At 36.9% G+C, this 24,979-nt stretch overlaps 1 protein-coding gene across 1 annotated transcript in view; it reads right to left on the minus strand.

Moving 5' to 3' along the window:
- The window catches only part of ADGRG6 (adhesion G protein-coupled receptor G6), a 104,718-nt gene that overhangs the window by 57,265 nt on the left and 22,474 nt on the right, over window positions 1-24,979 (minus strand). Inside the window, exon 3 of the mRNA XM_065732931.1 lies at window positions 5,201-5,542. Coding sequence (XP_065589003.1) covers window positions 5,201-5,542 — 342 coding nt within the window. The remainder of the gene's footprint in view (window positions 1-5,200; window positions 5,543-24,979) is intronic.

The raw sequence follows: 24,979 nt of genomic DNA on the forward strand, positions 1-24,979 counted from the left end.
TTTTTTTTATCAGTGCAATATATCAAAAACGCACACTGAGGGGAATTTGACTTGGCAGAGTGTTCAATCCAGAACATGCAGAGTTCCTTTTCAGCAGGTGGAGAATGCTGTACTGTCTGCAGTTAACTCCCCAAGAGGTATCAAAAGCAAAATTAGGAAATACTGCCTGCTAGTTTACACTTATTAAAAATATATATAAAAATAAAAAATATTCATAAAGGAAATATGTAGTAGGCAATAGAGAAAAACAGTTATTTGGAAAACACGGTATGATTTTTTAAGTTCTATTATTTTCATTACTTGTCTGTGTGACTACATTACTCCAACAAAGTTCAGATTTTTGCTTCTTTTAAATATCAATATTGCAATAGAAAAAAAATCCATTACATTTCTTGTCAAACTGAAACCCTTTGTTCCTGAATTCTGGCAATGAGTTTTCTAAGCATCTTCTTACTTTGTTCTCAGCAACCTTAGGGTTGAACACTGTAATCATGTATACAATTTGTATCCAAGCTGTTACCTTTTGTAAATTTTTGTGTTCCAGATTTTGCACAAGTACCTATAAATGGCTCTTCTAAATGGCAGAACTACTTTGTTCTCTAATTTTTTTAAGCATTCTCATTTGCACTGGCAAAATAGCAGTCACCAAATGCGAAAAACAGTATCAAATGACACATGATTTTTCTCCATGAGTGCATTAACGACAATTTTGCTGAGTCTACTTTGGAGAAAATTACTTTTCAAATAGAAGTGCCAATATACTCAGTTTTATTGGATCCTTATGGCAGAAAAATTCTTCTAGTAAATTTCTCCGCAGCAAGAAATTTCAGGTTATCAGTCATGCAAAGGAATCGAGGTCAACAAGACCAGATACACAGCAGTAGTACTTCTTTATTTTTGGCTCCACAGTACCGTGGTAGATCACATCTCCAGGCAATGTCTGCCATCTCTCTGACACTCTGGTTATTCTGATACTGAAATTGGAATTTGCTAGGCTTGAAGAATAACTGCCACATGAAATGCCTAGTATCCCTTAGGATTTTTGAATGATGCCATGTTACATACAATAACTATTATATCTACTCCCTTCTCAGAGTGAAAGAAATGTTTTCTATTTGCGAGGGTGAAATATGTAAGAGAAGAGCGATTATCACGCCCCATTCAGGAACAGACAGATGAGCTATAAAGATCCTACATGTTCACTGTATTACACTTTCTTTTGCCAACAGCTAGCAAAGACTTTGAGCCCCAGACTACCATATATGGGTATGTACAAGAACAAAATTTGTCCAATATATATAATAAAGTAAAACAACATAAGGCACATTATCTGCCAACCCAGCAACTAAATAATGGGACAGTACTGGATTTACTTCATAGATTTTTCTCCTTTTCCAAGGGTAAAAGTATGTTGTAACATTTTTATAGATAGAGAATGTGTTCAACTTTCCACTGAAAACAAGGGCTTGTTTTCATGGGTTAATTATACTGTACAGTACTTTATGTAACATGGAAAGTGTTCCAGAATTGAAAGGATTCAACACTTGAGAAAGAAAAAAGCTCATTCATATGAGAACCACTCAGCCAATGTTAGAGTGGCCAGGAGAGTTAAGGACCACCTGGTCACATTTAAACAGTGTAAGAAGAGAAATAAACAGGGAGAACAAAAGCTGCTGTCCTGATTCTGAACAAGTCTATTCAATGTTGCTGTGCTCTTTAGTGTCAGTTGTTGGCATTTTCCCATACAGCAAAAAGGACAAAACTGACAAATATTTTGTACATGTAGAGAAAGAAGAATGCTGACATCAACATTAGGAGCTTTCTCTATCACTTTTACACAGCCAATCATCACACTGATGGATTTCAAATGTTAGCACTGGAGACAATGATGATTTTTGGAGGGTGAGTATTCTTGGTCTGTCCATGTAAGTGTTTATACTACATTCAGGGTGATGCTAAATTGTTTCTGTTACGAAAGTAACAGCTTTTATTTTGGACACATTGCTTTTTACCTATATAAAATATAAATATGTCTTGGAAGCAAAAATGCAGCAGAAGTGACCAGCAACAGACAGCTTAGTGTTCTGAAATCCTCATCTGCATTTATGAAAGTGTTGTCATGACAAGAAGTCTGCTCCTGCTTCTTTTTGGAGCTCCTACTTTACTTGCCTTGCCTTCAGATCATGGTCTTACATACCATACTTGCCTTTACACGCAAGCAAACAGTAACTATTTTACAATCATTTGTAGGGAAAACTGCTTTTTTGCCAGTTCCTAGCTTCACAGCTTTAAACTACCCTTCAACTGACACTGGAAGAAATATACCAGCTTTTTTGAGTTCTGCCAGTGTCTACACATGGTATAGCTGCACTCACTTTCTGCTGCTGAGGATATGGCACATGTTTCTGCTTTTGGTGTGTTTCAGGAGGCAACAACCAGGAAAAGCCTGCATATGTGTGGGCAGCCAGCTTGTTATGGATAGCATAATGTGTCCTATGAAACTCATTTTGAAAACACTGTTCCACAAATGCTGTTTTATTCACAGCTAATTCCCTCCCTAAACTCATGCTATTTGTCTTTTCCCACATACATTGCTGTGCATACATTTTGTATAAGGATGTACTATTTTTATCTTTTTAAGTACAATTTCTAGATAGCAAACTATTGTATATCTTTGAGTGGACCTTTACACTCCTTTATCAAACTCAAAACTGAACAAACAATTTTATTATTTTTATATATTCATTTCTAAGAAATAACAGAAAACATGGATAGATAACTATAATATTGTCTACAGGGTTTTATAACCTATTTTCTATGAAAGGAAAGCAGTACATTATCACCCATTTAACAAAACTCCTTTTCTGTATTCATTGCCTGGCTAAATGTTGCCATGCCTATCGGTTATAATTTGCCCTATTTGCATGCAGCCAGCTCTCCTTTATAAAATCCACAGTCAAATTCAAGTTGAGAGTTATCAGTTTGGAGTAATGAAACAAAATTCAGGTACCTCAGTCAAGGTAGTTTAACAGCGGTACCTAAACTAACACATACGTGAAACATTTAAACGTAAGATGCTGGTTAAGGTCATTGATACCTTCAGCCACACTGGAGAATAGTCTTCTAATTCAAAATAAAAGGGATCTTCCAAGATTATTTAACCCTAAGGGTGCTATCCATGAAGGTAAGGCACTGTTCAATTTGGCCTGGAGGTAATACTCTCACTTTCACACAAATATCTATAAATAGGGATATAAAAATGATTCTCTCCATGGTCTTCTCTTCTTGTCATCATTTGAGGATAATATTGCATCTTAAATTCCTATTAAAATTCATCTTATTTTTATACTTGAACAATAGAATAGTAAAGAAGAATAACACAATAAATCATGTTGTATAATCTGATTAAACATCATTTTGTACTATATACTTGCTTTTACAACTCCTTGCAACAGAGAAACCTAATTTTGTCTTATAGTTCTGGAGGCTGTTAATTTTATTATTTTAAAATATGTGTAATAAGTATTTTGATTTTTCTTTTCATGAAAAAGCTATGCTTGTGACTTAAGAGATAACTGAAGTTTTCCTTCCTTTGTTTCTACACAACCAGCTGATACAACATAAGTGTGCTACACTTGGGCAGTCCCTCGTAGGTACAGAATAGTTAATGGACTGAATGAGAGTAACCCTGTGGAGAAAGACATGGGGCTCCTGGAGGATGAAAAGCTGGATGTACCTTGTCTACTAGTCGTAAAAAAAGGGGGAATGGCTTTGAACTGAAAGGGGAAATTCAAGTTAGACAGAAGGAAAAAATTCTTTACTCAGAGGGTACTGAGGCACAGGAACAGGTTGCCCATAGAAGCTGTGAGCGCCCCATTCCTGGACGTGTTCGAGGTCAGGTTGGCTGGGGCACTAGGCAGCCTGATCTGGTGGCTGGCAGCCCTGTCCACAGTAGGAGGGTGGAACCTGATGATCTTTAAGGTCCCTTCAAATCTATGCCATTCTCTGATTCTATGATTAACCAGAAGTATGCACTTGCAGCCCCAGAAGGCCAACTGTATACTGGGCTGCATTCAAAGAGGGGTGGCCAGCAGAATGAGGAAGGTGGTTGTACCCCTCTACTCAGCACTTGTGAGGCCCTGTCTGGAGCAGTGCATCCAGGCTTCGGGTCTTCAGCACAGGAAAGATGAGGAACAGTTGGAGTGGGGCCAGAGTAGGGCCACAAAGATGACCAAAGGGTTAGAGCACCTATCCTACAAAGAAAGGATGAGGAAATTGGGCTTCTAGAATAAAGCTCTTGAGAAAACTCACTGCAACCTTTCAATATGTATGTGGGGCAATAAGAAAGATGAGGAGATTTTTTATCAGGGTTTGTAGTGACAGAGCAAGGGCAATGGTTTTAAATTAAAAGAAGAAAATGATCATCCTGATGTCCTCATTTATGTTAGTGCCCTTTACTATTATGTTAAGAACAACTTCTAGCAGTACCTTAAAATGGTGAAATAAACATCAGTCACGTGTCATATTTGTCATAATCTCTGAGGGAGAAAAGCATAGAAGGATAAAGAGCATAAGGATAAAAAGAAGGATAAAAAGCTTAAAAGGATAGAAGAGTGTCTTTTTTTGCAGTTAGGATTTCTACAATCTAATAATCTATGTATTTATGAAAAAAAAAAAAAGTCAAGGAATGCAGGTAGCACTTTTGCAAAGACAGTTCACCCCTGCAAGTTACAGACTGGAAAAAGCCTTGAGGAAGTTCTGCCTTTTGCACGAACTTCTCCCCATTGTAGGGTGATTCACTTGGCCAGTAGTTTTGGTTCTCCATTTTTCTGTTAGCTAAGAACCTGCTCATGCCGGTCTTCATATTTCCGTATGTCCCAGTTTTAAAGTGCCCAACAAAAATAACTTGAAAGAGGCACTGCTGGGCCTACAATCTTTGTATGACAGAAGTTTTTCTAATGCACTTCAGGATGCCATGTCCCAGAATAAAATAATTTATTTTCATCCATGGAAAAGTAAATTAGCTAAAAAAATCACAGAAGAGAAGACTGTAGCTTTATCCTGAAGCTTCCCCATTACCTGTCTTTCTCACGGAGTAAATGATTCCTTTGGAAAGAGTCATTCTAGTAACCTGTAAGAAATATACTTCAAGCAGGATTTTTTTTCTGTAAAAGGGATAAAATGGTTTGTGTTCACTTACTTCGTATGTAGCTGGCATTAAAACCTTTCTTTTGGATGCTGAAGTCGCTTTTAAAAGACACAATCATTTCATTTCCGGTAGAATTATATGATAATCCCTTGGCAGTGATGCCACAAAGGTTCATTGGGCTCTCTCCATTGTCCAGTGTCAGTGAATCATAAATGCAGCCTGGAGCTTCCTCAATGTCAAAATCACTAAATGTTAGCTGTATGATGAATCCATGAGGTGCTCGGATGATCCATTTGCAAGCTTGGCTGTTGGGATAATCACTTGGGTAGCACGGAGAAGTGAAAACTCCAGAGGGGTCAGTTAGCATGGTCCTACAGTTGTAGCATCCATGAGCTGGCAACAAAAACAGAAAGAGGTCAGAAAGAGAGAGGATTGAACAGGAAATTAATTGGCAGCACTATGACTAAGTGTATTTCTACACAGAAAAACATAAAGAGATGCAGGGGAAAGAAAGGCAAAAGAAGGCCTCATTTCTCGTGTGAGGAATGCTGGAGGAATAGTACAGCAAAGAATATTTTACATAAGAATTCCTACCTAAAAATAATTTAAGTTATACTGATGAATATTCATTTGTACAAGCAATATATATCTGCCATGCATATTTACCCACTGTGCAAATAATGGCAAAGCAAAAACAGTTTTGAATTCTCAGATGAAAATGAATTCTTAAACTGAAACTTCAAAGAAGATGACTAAGTATCCTTTCTATCTTTTGGCTGCCGGTCAGATGCTGACTGCTGCTATTCTGCAGCTCCATGCCCTGACACTGTTCACAGTGGAATGTCCCTGGAATGCAGCAGCACAAGAGATGGGCAGAGGAGCCACAGCAGCAGCATTCTGCAGAGTCCAAGGTTAGTCATCAGCACTTCCAGCAGGCGCTTTCCACATCACCCAAAAGGGGCTCAGTGAGCCATAGGCCTCTGAATCAACAGCACATTACTGAGCTCTTCTCATGCTGACTCAGCTCTACTGAGGGGTTTGTGGCAGTCAGGCTTTAAAATATTCTCATTCTCTTCCTCATGCACCTTCGTTCACCTGCTATACTTCTCCATGAAAATTTCAGGCCCTGTTAGTCCTCAGGGTTGCATTTCTTTCTCTTCCTATAGTTACCCTGTAGTGTATTTTATGACATTATTACTGTGAACTGCCTGCCGTTAAAACCTGTAAGTCTGCCAAAGCAGCAGAGAACAAACTAGATGGGAGCAGAAAACTACCAATAGATAAATGAAGAAACTAAGCAGCACGTTTGTGCCAAATTACCTTCCGAACATTTCATTAGGCTGCAATCGTGCATCAAGAACCAGAAGTGTTAAAAAAGTAGGTGAATAGGAACATGTATTATTAGTTGCCTAAGCTAAAAGCAGCTAAACAAGTTGTCTAGCTATGTAGGGATCAGCCCCAAAACAGGAATAAACACAACAAACTTCTCCACAGCACCCTCAACATTTCTTTCCACTGCTAGGTTGCTGATGAGTCACATTCATCTGGTGTTCAGCCTTAGCAAGCAGCCCCTGACCCTGGGAACAGACATGGCCAGAAAGAAAAGGTTTACATCTGAAAGAATAATTCCTAGTTACACTGTGCAGAAGTGTTGTTATGTATCACATGGCCCCTAGAAAGTAAAGAGAATGGTAATTAATTGGATGTTCAAAGGCAAACACAGTCTGATTATGTAAGAACTGTTGCAGGCCTATTTGAGAAAAAAATTAAAAAAAAAAAGGAAAAATAAATATCTTAAAGACTTTCAATTACCCCTGGGAACATTTGGCACTCCTGATGCTGGAAAACATTATATGAGCAATACAAGCTGAAGCCTGTGTAAACTAACTTCTCTGCAAATCTGTAAAGTCAGAGGGCTGCGCTCACCTGCTGTTCCATTTCTTTACCAGAGAGAGAATATTTAACTATCAGTGCAAAGAGTATAAATTCAGTAGTTGTACAAGCAGATGACAGCTTTGTGAAGAGGATTTTGCAGAGATATATATCAGTCTTCAGAGAGAACGGCCCTACACTGAAGGGATGAGGAACAAGAAAAGCAACTGAGCCGTAAGCCAGAGGTCTCCTAGTCCAGGACAAGTGAGCATCTACAAGGTGGTGGTCAGCTCTGGATGAGGCAGCCCTCCAGCTAGAAGGCTCCATGATTCATACTCCTGCCTTCATTATTTCTAGGACCAGGGCTACAGTGGCTGAGGATCTGGTAGTATGCCATACCCACTCTCCTACTCATTCCTGCTAGAGAAGTAAGTGGCACAAAATTTACCTGGGCAGCTGAGAGCTTTCTCTGTGCATCAGCTACACCCAGATGGACTTGGAGGCAAGGGCTAAGCTGTTAGGTTATTCAATCACATATGGGTGCTAAAGCACTTCCATTCAGCACTAGATCCCTAAAGTAGGATATTACATTCAAACTATGACTGGAAAAGGCAAATTTGTCTATCAGAAAGAATGGACATTCTTAGGAGAAGCCTGACTTTATGACTTTTATTGATCACCATCAGCCAAAACAGGACTCAGCTGTTTTATTTATCTTTCTCCTGAGTATTTTCAATTACCTTTAAACTATTTTTTTTAATTATCAGAACACATTGCAAAAATACTTTTATCTCTGTTATCACTGTAAGTATAGAAACGTAGATATTACTTAATTTACTGTTTCTTTTTTTTTTTGCTCATTCATCTTTTTACATATTTACTAACATACTCTCATGTCATTATTTTCCATTTTGTTTTGCTAGTTTTACAGAACTAATGAAATAAAAAAGTCCCTACATGGAGGTAGGAAAATATGTACTGTACACTTAATATAGGTAGAAGAAACAGAATCTGTGAGGAAAATAGCTTTCATTTTGGCATTGTGGCTGTTCTGTCCATGACTGCAATTTGAAGGAGAAATATCCTGTTTTCATGTAAATGTCCACAGTAGTAAGTAAAAAGGAAAGAAAACAAACAACAAAACTATATATAAACAGAATGGTTTTGAATGGAACTTTTTGCACAGCTTCTCATGAGACAGTTATTTTTCTATAAACACCACCTATTTTACTCATTAAAGAGAAAAAATGCTGTGGCAAACCTAGGCTCTCAGCCAGACATTTTGCAACCCCATTAGCCCAGAGAAGTTCTGAATTGTGGATACTGAATACTTACTTCAGTACACACCACGACCATTTCTGCAAGCAATATGAGGTGGTTTATTAATTTAAATGGGAATAAATATAGGTATATTTTCTTGGTCAAGAACTCTAAATGCACAGAACTTGCCTGCAAAGTATTTTGTTATCACTTTAGACCACAGGATATATACTCTGTAAAGTGAAAAAAAAACTTTCTTTTTTCCTTCCCTATTGATTATGCTAAAAACAAACAAACAAACAAAAAACCCATAAAATAAAATAAAATAATAAAATAAATAAAATAAGATAAAATAAGATAAAATAAGGTAAGATAAAATAAGATAAAATAAAATAAATACAATACAATACAATACAATACAATAGAATAAAATAAATGCTCTCCCACTGCAGGGGAGAAGAGAATCCTCGTGGCTGCCGGTTTTTTCTAGACATGAAACTGTTCCCTCTCTTCTGTGAGTCTGCTACCTATTTCACATATCTAACTTTTCATTTCTACAGAGTTAACTTTCCTATAGAACTCTTTCCTATACCATGCTGAATCATGTGAAACTAGGGCTAAGGGAACCAGTATATGATTAATTAAAGAGACCAGTGTGACTTACATGACTAATATAGACATGTGTGCACACAAAACCCATATCCTGTGGAACAAAATTAATAGCCCACTTCGACCTATTAAATGATTTCGTGTTTTTAGAGCCTTGGCACATCCACTTGAATAGTGAAGACACCTGTGGGCAGTGAGATATGCCATCTGGAAGTGGCTTTCACAAACCAGACATGAACAGCTGAAACCACAGTGCTATAATGTTGACCACCAGTTTAGAGAAGGAAACTTTCTGTATAGCCTCTTCCCATACATTCACACTTCCTTTTTTTTCCCCCATTTTTTAATGTCCAACATATTCCAGCACTTACCTCCAAAATCTATGGTAATATACGTATTTTCCTCTACCTCACTGTATTTCTCTATTTCTCTCTAGTGTCATAAATTTCCTCCTAAACCTCATATTTTGCCCCATCGTATTCTGCAGTTGAGAGTTTTGACTTTTAATTCTCTGTCTGATTTCACTTCTACTCTTAGTCAACAGTGGAGAGCTGATGAACCACAAGTTTTGTTTGGCCAACAATTCTTTAAAAAGACAAAAGCAATTCAGCTTGGATCATTGCTCAGTTGAGCCCCAACAGCTCAAAGCTTGTGAAAGTTAGGATCAAAAGTAAAGTGTCTATAGAGAAATATGTCTGCTCTTATAATTCATTCATTATACAGTTTATTTTCACATTGAGTGAGACTTGCTAGACTTTTCTTTTTCCATCCACTAGCTGTAGCAATGAACTAGCCCTTCTTTGCAGCATTTTCCACCTGAGAAAGTGCAAATGACTACACAGAGCATAGGCAGTAGCACAGGATTCCAATGATAGACTGTGCGGGTTGAATTAACACTGCTTTTCAGTATTCTGTTAAATCCATTGAAAGATTCCCTCATAAAATTAAGATTTTGGTATAAAGTTTAAGTCTACATCTCCCTGGGGAGATACATTTCATATGAAAATATCCTGAAATAAATCTATGTTAATATGGGACTAAATTTTCAGAAAACAAAACAAAACAAAAGTTTATAGTACCTTCTGTCTTATTCAAGTGAACAATGAAATCACCCCTGCTGAAAGAATTAGACTAACACTAAACCACAGATGATTTTAACTACACTGCCTAGCACTTTAGATGTATATATATAAAGTCCAAAAGTAATTATTATTTGCTTGATTTATGCATTTCCAATTCTTTAAGCACTCTGCATACATTTGAAAAGGAAGCAATTACAAGTATTGTCACTTTGGACTAAGAAAGGAGAAGACGGAATTACCACAATGTGGTCACACAGCAAGTATGTGGCAAAGTCCAAAATAGAAATGAAAACTTAAAATTGTTCACAGTAACAGTATAAAAAAATACCTATTTCGATGAACATTGGGCAACAAAAAGACTTCCTTTATAATAAGCAATTTTTTTTCCTATTTCAAGATGCCACAATAGAACAGATCTACAGAGATAATGGCCAAACGTTAGCTTAAATATATTTATGACATAAATAGATGGGTGAATGAGGTCAGTAGTGGACACACCTGCAGACAAGTGAGGGGAAGGGCCAAACCACCAAGATGTGGGTGGGCTGGAATGGCTACAGAACAAACAAACCCATGTTATTTCAATATGAGACACAAACACTAAACCCAGAAAAGCTATCACATAGCAAAGGCTTCAATAGCAGCCTGTTTCTTCCATTTAAAAAATAATTTCAGACATTAAAAGAATCCGTAGATGCAGATAAAAATCTATATGCAAAATGTGAATAAATTTCTTGCAGATGTGTCACATAATCAATCTTGATAATAAATGAAAGAATTATCTGCATGCTTACTGCCATCTATACATTCTATTCAGATTCTTACGTAAAACAGTGAGCACTGCACTCTTCTGAAGCCTCCTCACACCAAACTACACTGTTTTCTCTCTGCATAATACATAATTGTTTGAGTTCTTTCTGAGGAAGTACAGATGAGGAGAGGTGAGAGGTTAATTTTTCCTTCTTTGTTTTCTTTCCAGACTGTAGAAGCTGTTTGATCTGCCAAAAAGACCCTTGTTTTGCCATATTACATGAGCATGGATAGAAATCACTATTCACAACAGATAATATTAGCATGCATCAGAATCCTTAAATTAAGCACATAATACTAATCTTAACTATTTAAGCACCTCAAATTTATTTATTTATTTACTTACACTAAATAATGGAAAAACATCATACATAGGATTATCTCTGCTACAGACAGAAGGGAAATAAGCTTCTGATCCTTGCACGTTTAAAAGTTTGTGTCTGCATATATAATGTGAGAGGGCTGAGGTCACCTTCACAGTCACGTCTATAGCCCTTAGAACTGCCCTCAAAAATGTCAGAATCAGGGATCACCACACAGTAGCAGCCACCTTATGAAGGCTACAGGGGAGGCACCGTATGGACCCAAGCAGTGAAAAAGACCACATTCTTGACTCCAGTCCTAACCATTTTCTTTTCCTTGTAAGGAAAAGCATAATAACTGGACCAACATGAGCTAACACCCATGCAAGCAGAGAGATCCACTCTGAGGCACATGTTGCATATGAAAAGTTATTAACTAGGTGGTTAATTAATCAACATGAACCATTTTACCCCTGGCCCAATGTCCACACAACTACCCATACCCTTCTTCTTTCTTCTTTTCCTTCCATGGGCCATATCCCAGATTCCCAGCTTGCCGACTGAATTAACCTGCAGAGTACAAGGGGTTATTTTTCCCCAGACTGTCACATAAATATTTCCTTCCAATCTGTGGGTGTTTCCTTTCTTTTTTTTCTCTTTTTTTTTCCAAAACTACCTTCTTCCTAAAGACAGGTTTTAATTCTAATGCAGCAACAAACTTACTAAAAACATCACTAAGTCAAAGTGCCTTATTCCCTGTCCTCCCTCTTGAAAATAAATGCATTATTTCTTCTGGTAGGGTTCATCCTCATCCTACCACCCTTTACTAGTAAAATATTACATTAACTTCAAGCTCTGCAAAGGCATCAGTAGTAGGTTTGACACTGGTTAATATCTGTGTGAAGAAATCAACTCCAGATCACCTTTGGGAGAGCTTTTAATTTCTCCTGCTACTGAATAATTGAAGTGCTTGTTACAAAACACTTGGCAGTGTAGAGTAAATTATCAACAAATGAATCCCAGTGTAATTTAAATAATACTCTAAAACATTTATAAAATATTTATGTTAATAGGTGTAGAATATATAGAATCCTGAACAGCATAAACATTATCAGCTTTCATGTGAAATCATCTGCATTAACCAAAATTAAAGCACTATCCTACTTTGGCTGCCACATAGAACCAAATGCATGCACAGCATAAATATAATAAAGATGCAATTATATATATATATATATATATATATATATATATATATTTCTGTTTTATTCTTAGTTTGCAAGTATGACTTTTGTTGATTTGCAGTAAACACTACTTTCAGTGGTTTCAAAATCTCAGCCCAGACACTCAATCTGCACCATTCCCATTGCATCATCTACACAGCACTCCCTGTACCCAGCAAGACTTGTAGGCCTCCATATTCCTGACTGGAATTAGCGTATAATCAAGGCAGAGCCTTTTATAATTCAATGAAAGGCAAGACTGTACTCTTACAAAATAAATCAACAATTGGGTTTTGGTGACAGAAGCCAGGAGAAAGACAGTTCTACATCCCAGCAAGTCATATCAGCTTGCCTCACATCTTTTGCTGATGAAGTATGTCTTTTAAAGAGTTGAACCTGCTGGTGAACCTAAGAATAAAAAAATTAACAAAATCTCCTTGCAGGCTAATTTATAGACACATATGAACATGTAACTACTGTTTGTGAAGTAACGTATTACTCCTGCTTCCTAGTGTTCTAACCCTGCTTAGTAGATTATTTAGAAATTAATTTTTTACTTAAATTAAATTAGTATATATATTTTTTCTCTTTTATTAGACTAGAATAGGGTGTTTAATGAAATCACATGTGGTAAATAGAAAACTGATAAAAGACAATATTTTTTCATATGTTACATTAGCCTGTGGGACTCTAACCAGAGAAACATTGAGGCAGGAAATTTAAAATTCAGAAAGCCAACAGACATTTTGTTAAGTATCTAGAATACTTCAGAATCCCTGCAGACATACAATAATGAATAAGAATAGATATAACTATAGGAATTTTAGATTTCGTGGCTTATACCTGATCAGGTAATGTATCAATAGCTCCATCTCAATGGCTAAGAGCCACAGAGCAGTCCTAGGCACTGGGATATAAATGCCAGTGCTGCTAAAGTCCTGGACTAGCCCATGGCACCTCTCACCAGGCAGCTCATCTCCAAACCATTCCTGGGCATGGCTCAACAGCCAGCACAGGACAGGGACTGTTCTGAAACTACAACCAAATATGGCTACAGCAGTTTTTATAACAGTGTGAATTTGGGACACTGAATGAATTGTTCTGAGAGACAGAAAACACTCCTGAGCCAGCACACATGTGGAAAAGGGAATGTAACCATGAGAGGTAGAGCACTACGCCCTATTTCTTAAGTTTTACATAAGAGCCAATAAAGCAGGTCTTACTTTAGTGATTCAAATACTATATGTAAATCAAGAAGAAGCAGGTACTAGTACATCCTATTTTCAACTCAATAATCATAGTTATCTTTCAGGATACACTTGATGCCAGTAACTCTAACAATGCAACAAGAATCAGAAAGAACAAAGCTTACTTTTAAATCTGAGGTTAAGTTTAGAAAAGCAGAAGTAAGAACAGAAATTTACTGAGTCATGCAGCATTTACCAGAAAACACAAGCAGAAAACTGTCTTTCTACAAAAAAAAGAAAACAAACAACAAAAAATACCCAACCAGCATAAGTTGTATAGCACGGTCCTACATTTGGAGAGCATTTAATATTTGCTTTTTAAAGTAAATTTCTAAAAGGCAGTACAGAGATTCTTAACTCCTTCTGTAAGGTGTACATACAATGGACTGGAACCTAATACTGGCTTTAGGTCTTCTTTATTGACTGTTGAGACAATGCAGAGAATTAGAGAACTGCAGGGGTTGGAAAGGACTCCAAGAGATCATCGATTCCAACCCCTCTGCTAAGGAAGGTTCCCTGCAATAGGTCACACAGGTAGGCATCCAGATGAGTCTTGAATATATCCATAAAAGGAGACTCCACAACCTCACTAGGCAACCTGTTCCAGAACTCTATTATCCTTACAGTAAAGAAGTTCTTCTGTGTGTTAGTATGGAACTTCCTATGTTCAAGTTTTAGGCCAATACTCATCCTATTGCCATGCACTACTGAGAAGAGCCTGGCCTCATCCATTTCCCTCCTACCTCCCTTCAGATATTTATAAACATTTCTCAGATCTCCCCCCTCGGTCTTCTTTTCCACTGGGTGAACAGACCCAGGTTACTGAGCTGGCTCACGGCCAGCCACCAGAACCCCCAGGTCCTTCTCTGCAGAGCTCATATCCATCAGGTCATACTCTAACCAGTACTGATGCATTAGGTTATTCCTCCCCAGGTGCAGACTCTACACTTGCTCTCCAGAGACTTCTCCACACTAGCATCCTCTCAAAGGGAGTCATCCAGGTATTGACAGTATATGCTACATGACAGATCTCCAATTTGGGAAAGTCATAGTCAATGTTTGTCATACTCAGAGTGATATGATAGTACTATATAGAGAACATTAGGAATTTATTACATTTCCAGATATTCCACTCTGTCCCTAGAACACATTTCACTCTCAAATTCTCTAAGTATTTATTTCTCTTGGGTTATTATTGCCACTAAAAGCTCTGACCCCTCTTGATCATTCTAGCATATTATATCCTACCTCCTGACAGCAACTGACTTTATCACAGCAGTAACTCCAGCAGATTCTGATTGATCTGGGAAATTGAGGGAACCAGCTACAATAGAAGAAAATACGTTCAGAGCCAGGGTGGGGGCCCTGCACTGCCTGTTTCCCCTTAGTTGTTTGGTTTTGTGCCAATGAAAATTGAAGTGGAAACAAACACACTGACTGGGTGAATTTGTCCTGACCCATACGAGTGGAGTTCACATTGTAGACAAAGTTATGGATTTCCCCCAGAGGGAGGGGGTAGTGTGAAAATCCTGTGTTACACCCATTGTAACTTAAGAATATTTTCATTGGCATTCCTGTGATAATCTTATAAAAATAACAGAATTGACTTGCTAGTTTTGGCCTGAGTTGGATTTTTTCCACAAAGTAACAGAAGTTTGGAACAAAAAGTGGCATTGAAAATATCTGACAGTTCGGCTCAGATATACTGGTTTGAAAAGTAGCAACCAGTAGATCTACAGGATAATACAGTAAGTATGCAGGCTAACATCAATAAAGACAGGATTAAGACAGGGAAGGAACCGGGTGGGAAAGGTGAGACTATTTTTGTGAGCTTACTGTGTGAAATATAATGGTTTCAAACCATGTATCACACTCTATCGTAAATCAGGCCGAGATTTATCATAATCATCATCAAGCGTGTTGGTTTTTTTTCCACTTCAACAAGAAGGTCTGAATCTTTTGTTGCTGCAAAAGGTCATATCCACAGCTGGAGTAAATTCACAAGTGCAGTTATCTTCAATACAACTATACCAGCCTGTACAAGCTGAGGAAGTACACAACTAAATAAATTCTTGGGCATCATTCACGCAAACAATTGTCATGCTTGCCTTATAAATTGTTTAAGAATGTCTCCAAGAATGAGTAGGAAAATAGCTGTGGAAACAATCTTTTAGTAAGGAGTGGTTTATAGGTGTTTCAGAACCCACTAGACTGCACAGACATAGAGTCCAATACAGTTACAACCAGGCACAGGTCATGTTGCTAGTAAAACTGGCATACAAGAAACATTCATTCTATAAACATGCTAGACACAGTGCAGATTTTGTTAGGTTGGAATTTCTGGGTGACAGAATACTTTGTACTGTGGAAACAAGATAATGTTTCTTCACTGGGTTCACTACACCACAAATCTAACACATACTAAATAATAATACAATATCTAAAGCAGTTTTTATTTCATCCCTGGTATATTCAACATCCTTCATTGCTTGTAAGATTACAGTTCATTTGAAGAGTTTTGTTTCCCAAGCTGCAAAGTTGGAATGCCTTTTCTGGCTACTACTCTTCATATTCAAAGTATCATTTTTCAACTACGCAAAGGCCTCCAGAAAACAAGAGTCAGGAATTTCATTATACGGCAGTCAACACAGTCAATGATATTCTCTCATTTTTGAATGTTTATGAGCTGGATTTGGTTCAATAATTTTTAAAGATCTTTTTGTAGCTATCCTGGAAAATTTGCTGCTAATAATTTGGATCTTTTACAGAACAGGTTAAAACTACCTCGATTTGATTTGCCAGTATTTAACAAGATTCAGAAATGGCATATAATTACACTGCACTAGAATTTACTACTAGAGCAATACCAAGACATTCCAGACATACTAGAAAATACCTACTCAAAAGTAATTTCTAACAGTGTCTGATTCTTTTTTAGGGTGTTATGATCTGTCCTTTCTAACAGCTCTCAAACTATCTATTTTAATACAAACTACAGCATATTTAAATACTTCAGCATTGTCTGGGTTCTTTCAGGAAGCTATAAAAAATAGATGCTGTGTGTACTTTACCTGTCTTACCCAATCTTCATGCATGGAGAAACAGTCTAAGTCAAAATATTTGTGACATTCTGATTTACAGAATCACCTTGTTCATGCAGATTATGGTGTTTCTATCAGAGGTAAATACGGTAGGGAATGGTATATTTCTCTCAAAACAGTAATTCCTTCACTGCTGTACTACCTATTTCCACCCCTCGTTTGTCAGTGTATTTCTCTGTTCTGTAACAGCAGAAAAGGAAAGATAATGAATGCAAACAGTAAAGTTAAAATCTCTAGTGACTCCTTACTTAGTCCATTAAAGTTACAATGACTGATTTTTGTGTATAACAGAACCTTTCATTTTTGCCAGTCTAAGCTATGTGACTTATTTTTCTAACCTCCATCCAGATCTCCAGCAGCTCTAGACACTGAAATCCCACTGTCATCAACCAAGAAGTCTCCCTGCACATTCCAGTGCTTTTTCCTACTCTATTACCTTTTTCTACCTTTCTTATTCTAGAGGAGAATATTTTATACATGAATGAATTTCAAAATTAGGAACTTGATTCTGATCCAGTCACATGCATTCAGGTCCTTGGGGATGTATAGTATATGCTCCACTTCTCTTTTTGTGCCTTGCTTCGTTACTGAAAGTACGAATCAGAAATAAATAACTAATCTGTGTCTGTTTCACCAGCTATGATTGCTCAACATAAATAATAAAAACTATTTTCTTCAGCAAAATTAAAAAACTGTGATAGCTTTAACCAAGTTTTGCTTGAAAAGTTGGTAGGTTTCAAAATGCATTATGTCTTGTTTTTATTGTTTGTCTGCATAGTAACTAATATGTCTCTAGGTATTGACATGATGTTTTAATATGTCTACTACAGGTTTCTATGTTCAAAATGCATCACATTTAATCAGGCAGTATTGGACAGCTTCAGCAAACGCCAAGAAAATTCTTTTCTTCACTGAAAGATAAATTATGAAAATAGACTTATTACTTCTTCTTTCCCAAATCAAAATCAGCAAGTTGTTCAGCTTGAAAATATTATAAGAACAAGACTTTCTTAGTCTCAAAAAGAACTTGCTTCTTGTGGAAGGAACTTGCTTTATTTTCTGCAATGATTCTGCAATCATCAGCATTATTTGGAAACAACATCTAAAACACTTGCTACTTAATGGAAACTGCAGAGTTTTATAATTGACTGGCTTTGTAATTTCTGAAACCAAACCAAGGCAATCAACCAAAGGAAACTTCTTTCATAAATCTGTTATTTACATATAAAGTAGACAGGAAAAAGGTATTTTGTCAGCTCTGGAGGCACAGTTTAAGGAGGTTTTAAAAGATTAGGAAGTATAATGACAGGTGCACAGTGTTCCTTAAAATGAGACAGGAAGTGAGTACGAGACAGAACTGCATGGCATCATCCTCCCATAAAAGTAAACGGACAAATTGTTCTCTGAATAATGACTATACACTAAAATTTACAACCAATGACTGTACCTTTACTTGACCTTTAACACACTGCACTGCATTAATTGCCTTAACTATTCACATAATTATAGCCAATTCCCAGTTTGCATTCATACTCCTTTTTATCCGAGATTATTTTAGAATATTTTCCAGAAATATAGAACTCTGCAGTTGTTTTATATTCAGCAATGCACTGGAGTTAAGTAAGACACATGTCATCATCTCAAAACTTAACTCACTTTGAAACTTTTCAGCTAGTAGTTTTACTAAGACTCATCCTTAGAAGACACCAGTAACAGCAATGCTGTCAGTACAGTTTGTCATTGCAGTTTCATTAATCCTCAAGGAAAACCTATTTCAAGGCCATAGTTAAGAATATATCCTCTTGTTTAGAGCTGGAGTTTGTTTACCAGTTTTCTCTGTCTTTGCATCCAAAATATAAACTAACAGTAATACAAAAGTATCTGATTAATTATGATCTGCCATCCGCATTTAATATCTACACTGAATATCTGATCTCCTCTGAGGTCCCACAGTTTGACTGCCAGTTTACTACTGTCAAAACTTTAAAAACCTCAGAGACTGAATGCTTCAAGATATTAAGCCCTGGGCCTTCCAGTGTTGTAGCCTTATTGATAACTAAAGTAAAACAGGCTTAATAAAGAGAGCAAACACTGATCTAACTCTAATATTGAACACTTAACTCTGAAGTGTCGTGAGTGCTTACAGTTCCCACTGCTTTCATGATACTTACTTTTGATTATGCTTTTTAATCACAGTTACTTAAAATACTCAAAATGTTAAAGTTGGCGATAAAGTAATCTTTAAGTTAGCATTTCAGTAAGCAGAAGTGCAAGCCCAAAGAAGCACATATACCAATATGCCTCTCAAAAAGAGGGAGGGGTATTCTGCATCTTGAACATGGGTTTACTTTACAGACAACAAGAAGTTAGAAACAAATAGGTAAAGTGTAGTATGTTTTCACCCATGATTACAGGGTTGTGACTGTGCATAGTTAATTTTAAACTTTGGAGGCAGAAGGCAACAGGACTATCTCAGTGTTATGGCATAGAATAATCCAAGTAATTTGCCATGAGTAAAAATCAATTAAAAAGATGTGGAATATAAAATATCTGCCAATTACTATGGCATAGACTACTGCCACTGTAGTACATTACCAGTATGACCTTTCGCAACATGCTAAATAGAGCAGCTAGGTATTTAAAGTTACCTCATACAGTAAATAGAACAAAGCAGCATTCTTCAGGCTCTCTTCTCTTCTTACTTTTTTCACATATGTTGCATAGCCTAAACTATTGAACTGCAAACTTGGGTTCTTAAATGAACCTATTTATGACTTTTATCTCAGCTCTTGTATGACTTATCTTAACGATCATTTCCCTGTATTGAAAATTCACTTCATGGGTTAATGAAGCATACCAGTAAAATGTTCAAATGCAATCTGAGGAGACTGGTGAATACAGTCTGTCTCCCACACTCGCACCCTACCATTGTGTCAGGAACTAAGTTAAGATGAATTCTGTTCATTGTTGTCCAGACAGATGTTCGAGATGCTCAACTATATATCTGAATGCAGAAAATAACAAATATTTCTGGAAAGGAGAAACATAAATGCAAATCCAATTCAGGCAATACGTTATCTTCACAGATGTAGGATCAGGAAAGACAAAAAGTAGCCTAAAAACATGTAGCTATTGTTTTATGAGTCCTACTTCTAACTCAAGTCATGACAGAAAAGCTAAGGTCATGGAAGACACCCCAAGGCACTCCATGGCATCACTTTGCTTGCTATACGAACACAGCTTTGTACTCACATGGAGGTGAAACAGAAAAAGGCAGACAAAGATTAGGAAGAAGCATATTAACCTTGCCATGCAGATCTGCTAAAATATAGCTCAGCATACTTCGCAGTCTGGTAAGTATTCCTTGCTATGCCGTGGCATGATTCTTTTAGCAGGAGTATTTCCCTCATCCAAGGAAGAGAAGAATGAGTCACAAATGATTTAATAACAGCTCTGCAGAAACTGCCATATCTGTGGCAGAACTAAGCAGGACAAGCTGTCAGAGCATGGAGGAATAAGAAGGGAGTGTACAAAACCATCATTAAGAAACAGAGAGTAAAAGAGGATAAAGTCTGAGTAAACAGGAAGTAAAGGAAGTCTTGCATTTCACCCTGATTGCAGTGCATAATTGTCATGGATAAGAAAAATTACAGCTACTCCTTTTAAACTACTTACATACACAACCAAGCGGTCATTGTATTCTGTACTGCCACATCTACTTAGATCCACCTTGCTACAGTCCTGTGGGAGTGTTATCTCTTCAGTGGAAGTCAGAGACTAAGCTGTGAACTGTTATAGACTCCAAAGGCAGGAATGGCAGAATGTTAAGGCAGATCATCTGAAGTTTATTTTGGTTCATGACAGATACACTTAGTTAACCCTAGACTTTTGCTCAAGTGTTCAGTCAATAAAACTTTATTTTTTCTTTCTTCTGGATTTTCTTACCATGGATTCTCAGTACCTCAACTGAAACACAGTCAATACCGTGACCTCTGTAAGTTATGGAACATATTCCTTCTTATTCTAAGTACTCCAGTTGATTCTAGTACCAAGATCTGCAAAGTAGTTGTATTTCAAGAGTTAAAGAATTATCTGATTTCTTAAACGAGAGAGGTATTCCTGATACCACAATTCTTAATAAATCAAATAATTTAACTTATTTTGATAGCTGTAAGGTTGACATTAGCACCAATCATTTTTTTTTCAGTGGAAGTCAAATATTGGTTTGTGCACAACAACAGGGAAATCAGCGTAGTTGAGGGTAACTAACACCACTGTAGCTCTCTGTGTACACAGAAACTTGGAGAAATCTTTCAGTATCAGTAGATATTAAATCTAATATGAATGTTGCACCTGACTGACTGATCTGAACATGTAAATATAGTCCAGCAAAGAAAATAAATGGAAGATAAAAAAAATTGACAGTTGCTAATCAGATCTCACAATATGTAGCACAGGAATAATTGAATAGGAAATCTTATTTCTATAAAACCTGGAAACATAAGAAAGCTTCTTTAAAACAAAAATTTATGAAATAATTCCAGATAAATTACTTCAAGTCACTCAAAACTTGCCTTTAAAACTTCTAGACGAGTCTTTTTAAAACAAGGAAGTCAATTCAATGACTAAAATCTTTGCTTTGAATTTTCAAGACAGAATTTTTATCCATCATTAAAATAGCGCGGAGATCATCAAATGCTGTCTGGACACAGGCCTGGCAGCCTGCTCTGGGTATTCCTAATTAAGCCGGGCTTTCGATTAGATGACTCCCAGAAGTCCCTTCCAGTCTCAGCCATTCTGTGATTTCATGATCTGTGCTAGAATTTTTATCCTGTTACGTTTCTTCAGAAGCAATATATGTGAAAATCAGACAAAACAATTTATGTTAGCAGGGATCAAGACAAGCTACCAAAACAAAAACAAAAACCAAACCTTATACTTCTGGCAATTCATACTATTTCACATTAGGTTTGTATAAGCTTTCCATTGCAGAATTCATTGTAAGGAATGATAAAAAGAACAATAGAATGGAAAACAACTTGCAGTTTTAAAACATAATAAAGATCTTAAAGATCTTAAACTAGAAACTGATCACCAAAACATGAACTTTGTGAGGCACAAGTAAATTACACATTTATTTCTGTTTCAACAAAACAACAATACTTTTTAATAAAAACAATCTAATTCCATCCAAACAGCTTTCCAGGAGCTGGTATACTTTCTTTCTTCTGTTAAGTTTTCTTAAGCATTACTGTGTAGAAAACTCTGTGGAAAGACCTGCAGTCTGGAAAGCCTTCAAATGTTCTGTATAGCTTTGCTGGGATTCTCACTGCTGCAAAGGTTTCTCCATCAAGGCAGTTCCCATCCCTTTCCACATTCAATCTCAAGACTGTTTAGCTGTAACAGCCACAACAGGTTTTGATGGTATGCTGTACTAAAGGAATTATAGCATTTTATAGCATGTGATAATTGAATCATTACGTTTAGGCTGCAATAACCACAAAAAGGAAAATTCTTATAGTAGCATAGGTGGTAACTACTTACATATTTTCTTTAGTAAGATCTGGATCAGTTATGAAAATTGCCGAGCACTGTCTGATGGTCTGACTTACCTCCCAGGTAAGAGAGTACTACAATACTGAATAGACCCTTACAGGTACCCACATACCTCCATACTACATCATATAAACAAAAATGTTAACGCAGACCCAATCTAAACGGTCATGGAACTGTGACCACATCTTCAAGTATAAAATCACATGCTGCACTGTTTGGAAGAAATGGTGGCACGGTAAACACTTTCTTGGCTTATCTGGTAATATGCTCCAGCCTGAACTCTAAACTGAAATGAAATGCCAGCAGAAACTTTAAACAGCTTTTATTTATGGAAATGTCAGGAGAGTGTTTTTAAGTAATCAGTCAACTTAGGGATTCAACACTAGATCTGACTTACAAACTTTTGGAGAATTGTTGTCTTTAATTTATGACTAGACTTGCAACTGCTTTTTTTTTTTTTTAAACACGGTAGTTCACAATGGTAGTTCACAAGCTCTGTCTTCTGTCTGACTCTAACAACAAAAAATTCAAAATGATTAACAGTCAAAATGGAAACACAGAAACCTAAAAAAATTGATTATATTGTCTTCTCAGATAGGACACGTCGATAAAATCAAATCACATCATACTTATGTTCAAATCTTCTGAATGTTCTTTGTCTTAGGAATGGTCTTAATTTTTCTGTCTGTGAAGAAGGGATTGTGTTAAAGCAGAGACAATGAAATGTATGGGTTAAATGATATAGGTGCTGTGAAGAGTCTGGAAAACCAACACTGCAGCATCCACTACTTTTTATGAGGTGTCACATCCCAATAAAACTGCTGTTATGTGACTTTGTTAGAGACTGTAATAATTGTGACTACTATTTTTACTGTAATGTTGGTGAAGGGATGCGGAGTAGAGAGTGAGTACATTGTCCACCTTTGTTGGTATTACAATGATATGTTGATTTTGATGCAAGGAATTTTTTGCTGTTGATGTAAGTGAAGTTTGTGATAATTATGTGATGAATATTCGTGAATGCATATATTAATATATTTAAATGAGTATTTAAATACATGTTGTGTTTTAACCCAGCAGGCAGCTCAGCACCACACATCCTTTCATTCACTCCCTCTGCTCATAGAACAATCAGAAAGAAAATCAGAGAAAAAAAAAGAAAGTAGAACTTGTGTGCTAAGATAAAAAATACTAAGACAAAAAGGAAGAGAAAAAAATAGAAATATAATAATGATACATATATATATAAATATAGAATCACAGAATCACCAGTGTTGGAAAAGACCGCCAAGATCATCCAGTTCAACCAATATTTCCCACAAAACCATGTTCTTCAGTACAACATCTAAACATTTATTCAACACCTCCAGGGTCGGTGAGTGTAGTACCTTCCTGGGCAGCCTGTTCCTAAGCCTAACCACTCTTTTGGAGTTGCTCTCCTGGAGCAACTTCAGGCCATTTCCTCTAGTCCTATCACTCGTTACATGGGAGAAGAGACCGACTCCCACCTCACCACAACCACTCTTCAGGTAATTGTAGAGAGCAATAAGGTCTCCCTGGGCCTTCTCTTCTCCACACTAAAAAATCCCAGTTCCCTCAGCTGTTCCTCATAAGACTTGTGCTCTCACCAGCTTCATTGCCTGTCTCTGAACATGCACCAGGGCCTTGATGTCTTTCATGTAGGGAGGGGCCCAAAACTGAACACAGTACATAAATAAATATACATCATATATATATATATGTATACTATCAATACAGTTATATATTTACAAAACAAGTGATACACAGTGCACCATGCAATTGCTCACTACCAGCCAGCTGATGTCCAGCCAGTGCCTTAGATGTCTCCCAGCCAACTTGCACAGTTTTATGCATGATGTGTTATAGGATGGAATATCCATATCAGTTTAAGTCAGCTGTCCTGATTCTGTCCTGTTTCAGCTCCTCATACCCACCCAGCCCCTCACAGGTAGGGCAGTAGGAGAAACTTAGAAAACTAAAATGGCCTTGGCTCTACACAGCGCTGCTCATCAACAATGGAAATACTGATGTGTTATCAACACTGTTTTTTCTCCTAAAGGCAACAAATAGCATTATGCCAAGCACTCTGAAGATAATCAATTCTCACAGATTAAACCAGAACAAAATATTTAAAAGAAAGCCCCACCTCTTCTATCAGGAACCACAGATTCATATCCCTTTCTTAAAGGCTGTGAGACCACCACCTTGGTCTATTTGTAGCAGAGTTATGGCTGCCCTGTATGAAGCCCTATAGCAGACTTCTACTCAAAGCAACTTGTCTACACTGCCTGAAGATGGTGCTTCTCCCAGGACTTGGTCGTCAAGAAAAATTGAAGACACGGTTTCATTTCAGAATCTGAAATAGAAAATCACCTTGTTCTGGTTTTACTCCATGAGTCTTAGCATAGATACCATACGGAATGTGTATTATTTCATGGCAAATGACAATGACAGTAAGATAACTGTTGTCCGTGTGTATAAATTTTTTAACCTTGCAAAGTCAAAGTGATGGTAAACACTGTAGAGGACCACGACACTAAGGGAAACAGATACATTAGAAGTATTTTACAACATTCAGAAGTACATGATCTTCTTCCTTTCTGGCAATTAATATAGTAAAATGCCATAATTTTAAGTATAGAAATTCAATAAAATCACACCAGAAAAATTTTTATAAAGATGTATAGAAAACTCTTGCTTGTCAGACCTTCCTTGCATGCAAGTAATGTTTCTAATAGCTAGTCTAA

Source organism: Cyrtonyx montezumae, unplaced genomic scaffold (genome assembly GCF_038088225.1).
Source record: "Cyrtonyx montezumae isolate F1298 unplaced genomic scaffold, pur_monq_1.0 scaffold_0, whole genome shotgun sequence".
In the NCBI taxonomy this organism is placed as follows: Eukaryota; Metazoa; Chordata; class Aves; order Galliformes; family Odontophoridae; genus Cyrtonyx; species Cyrtonyx montezumae.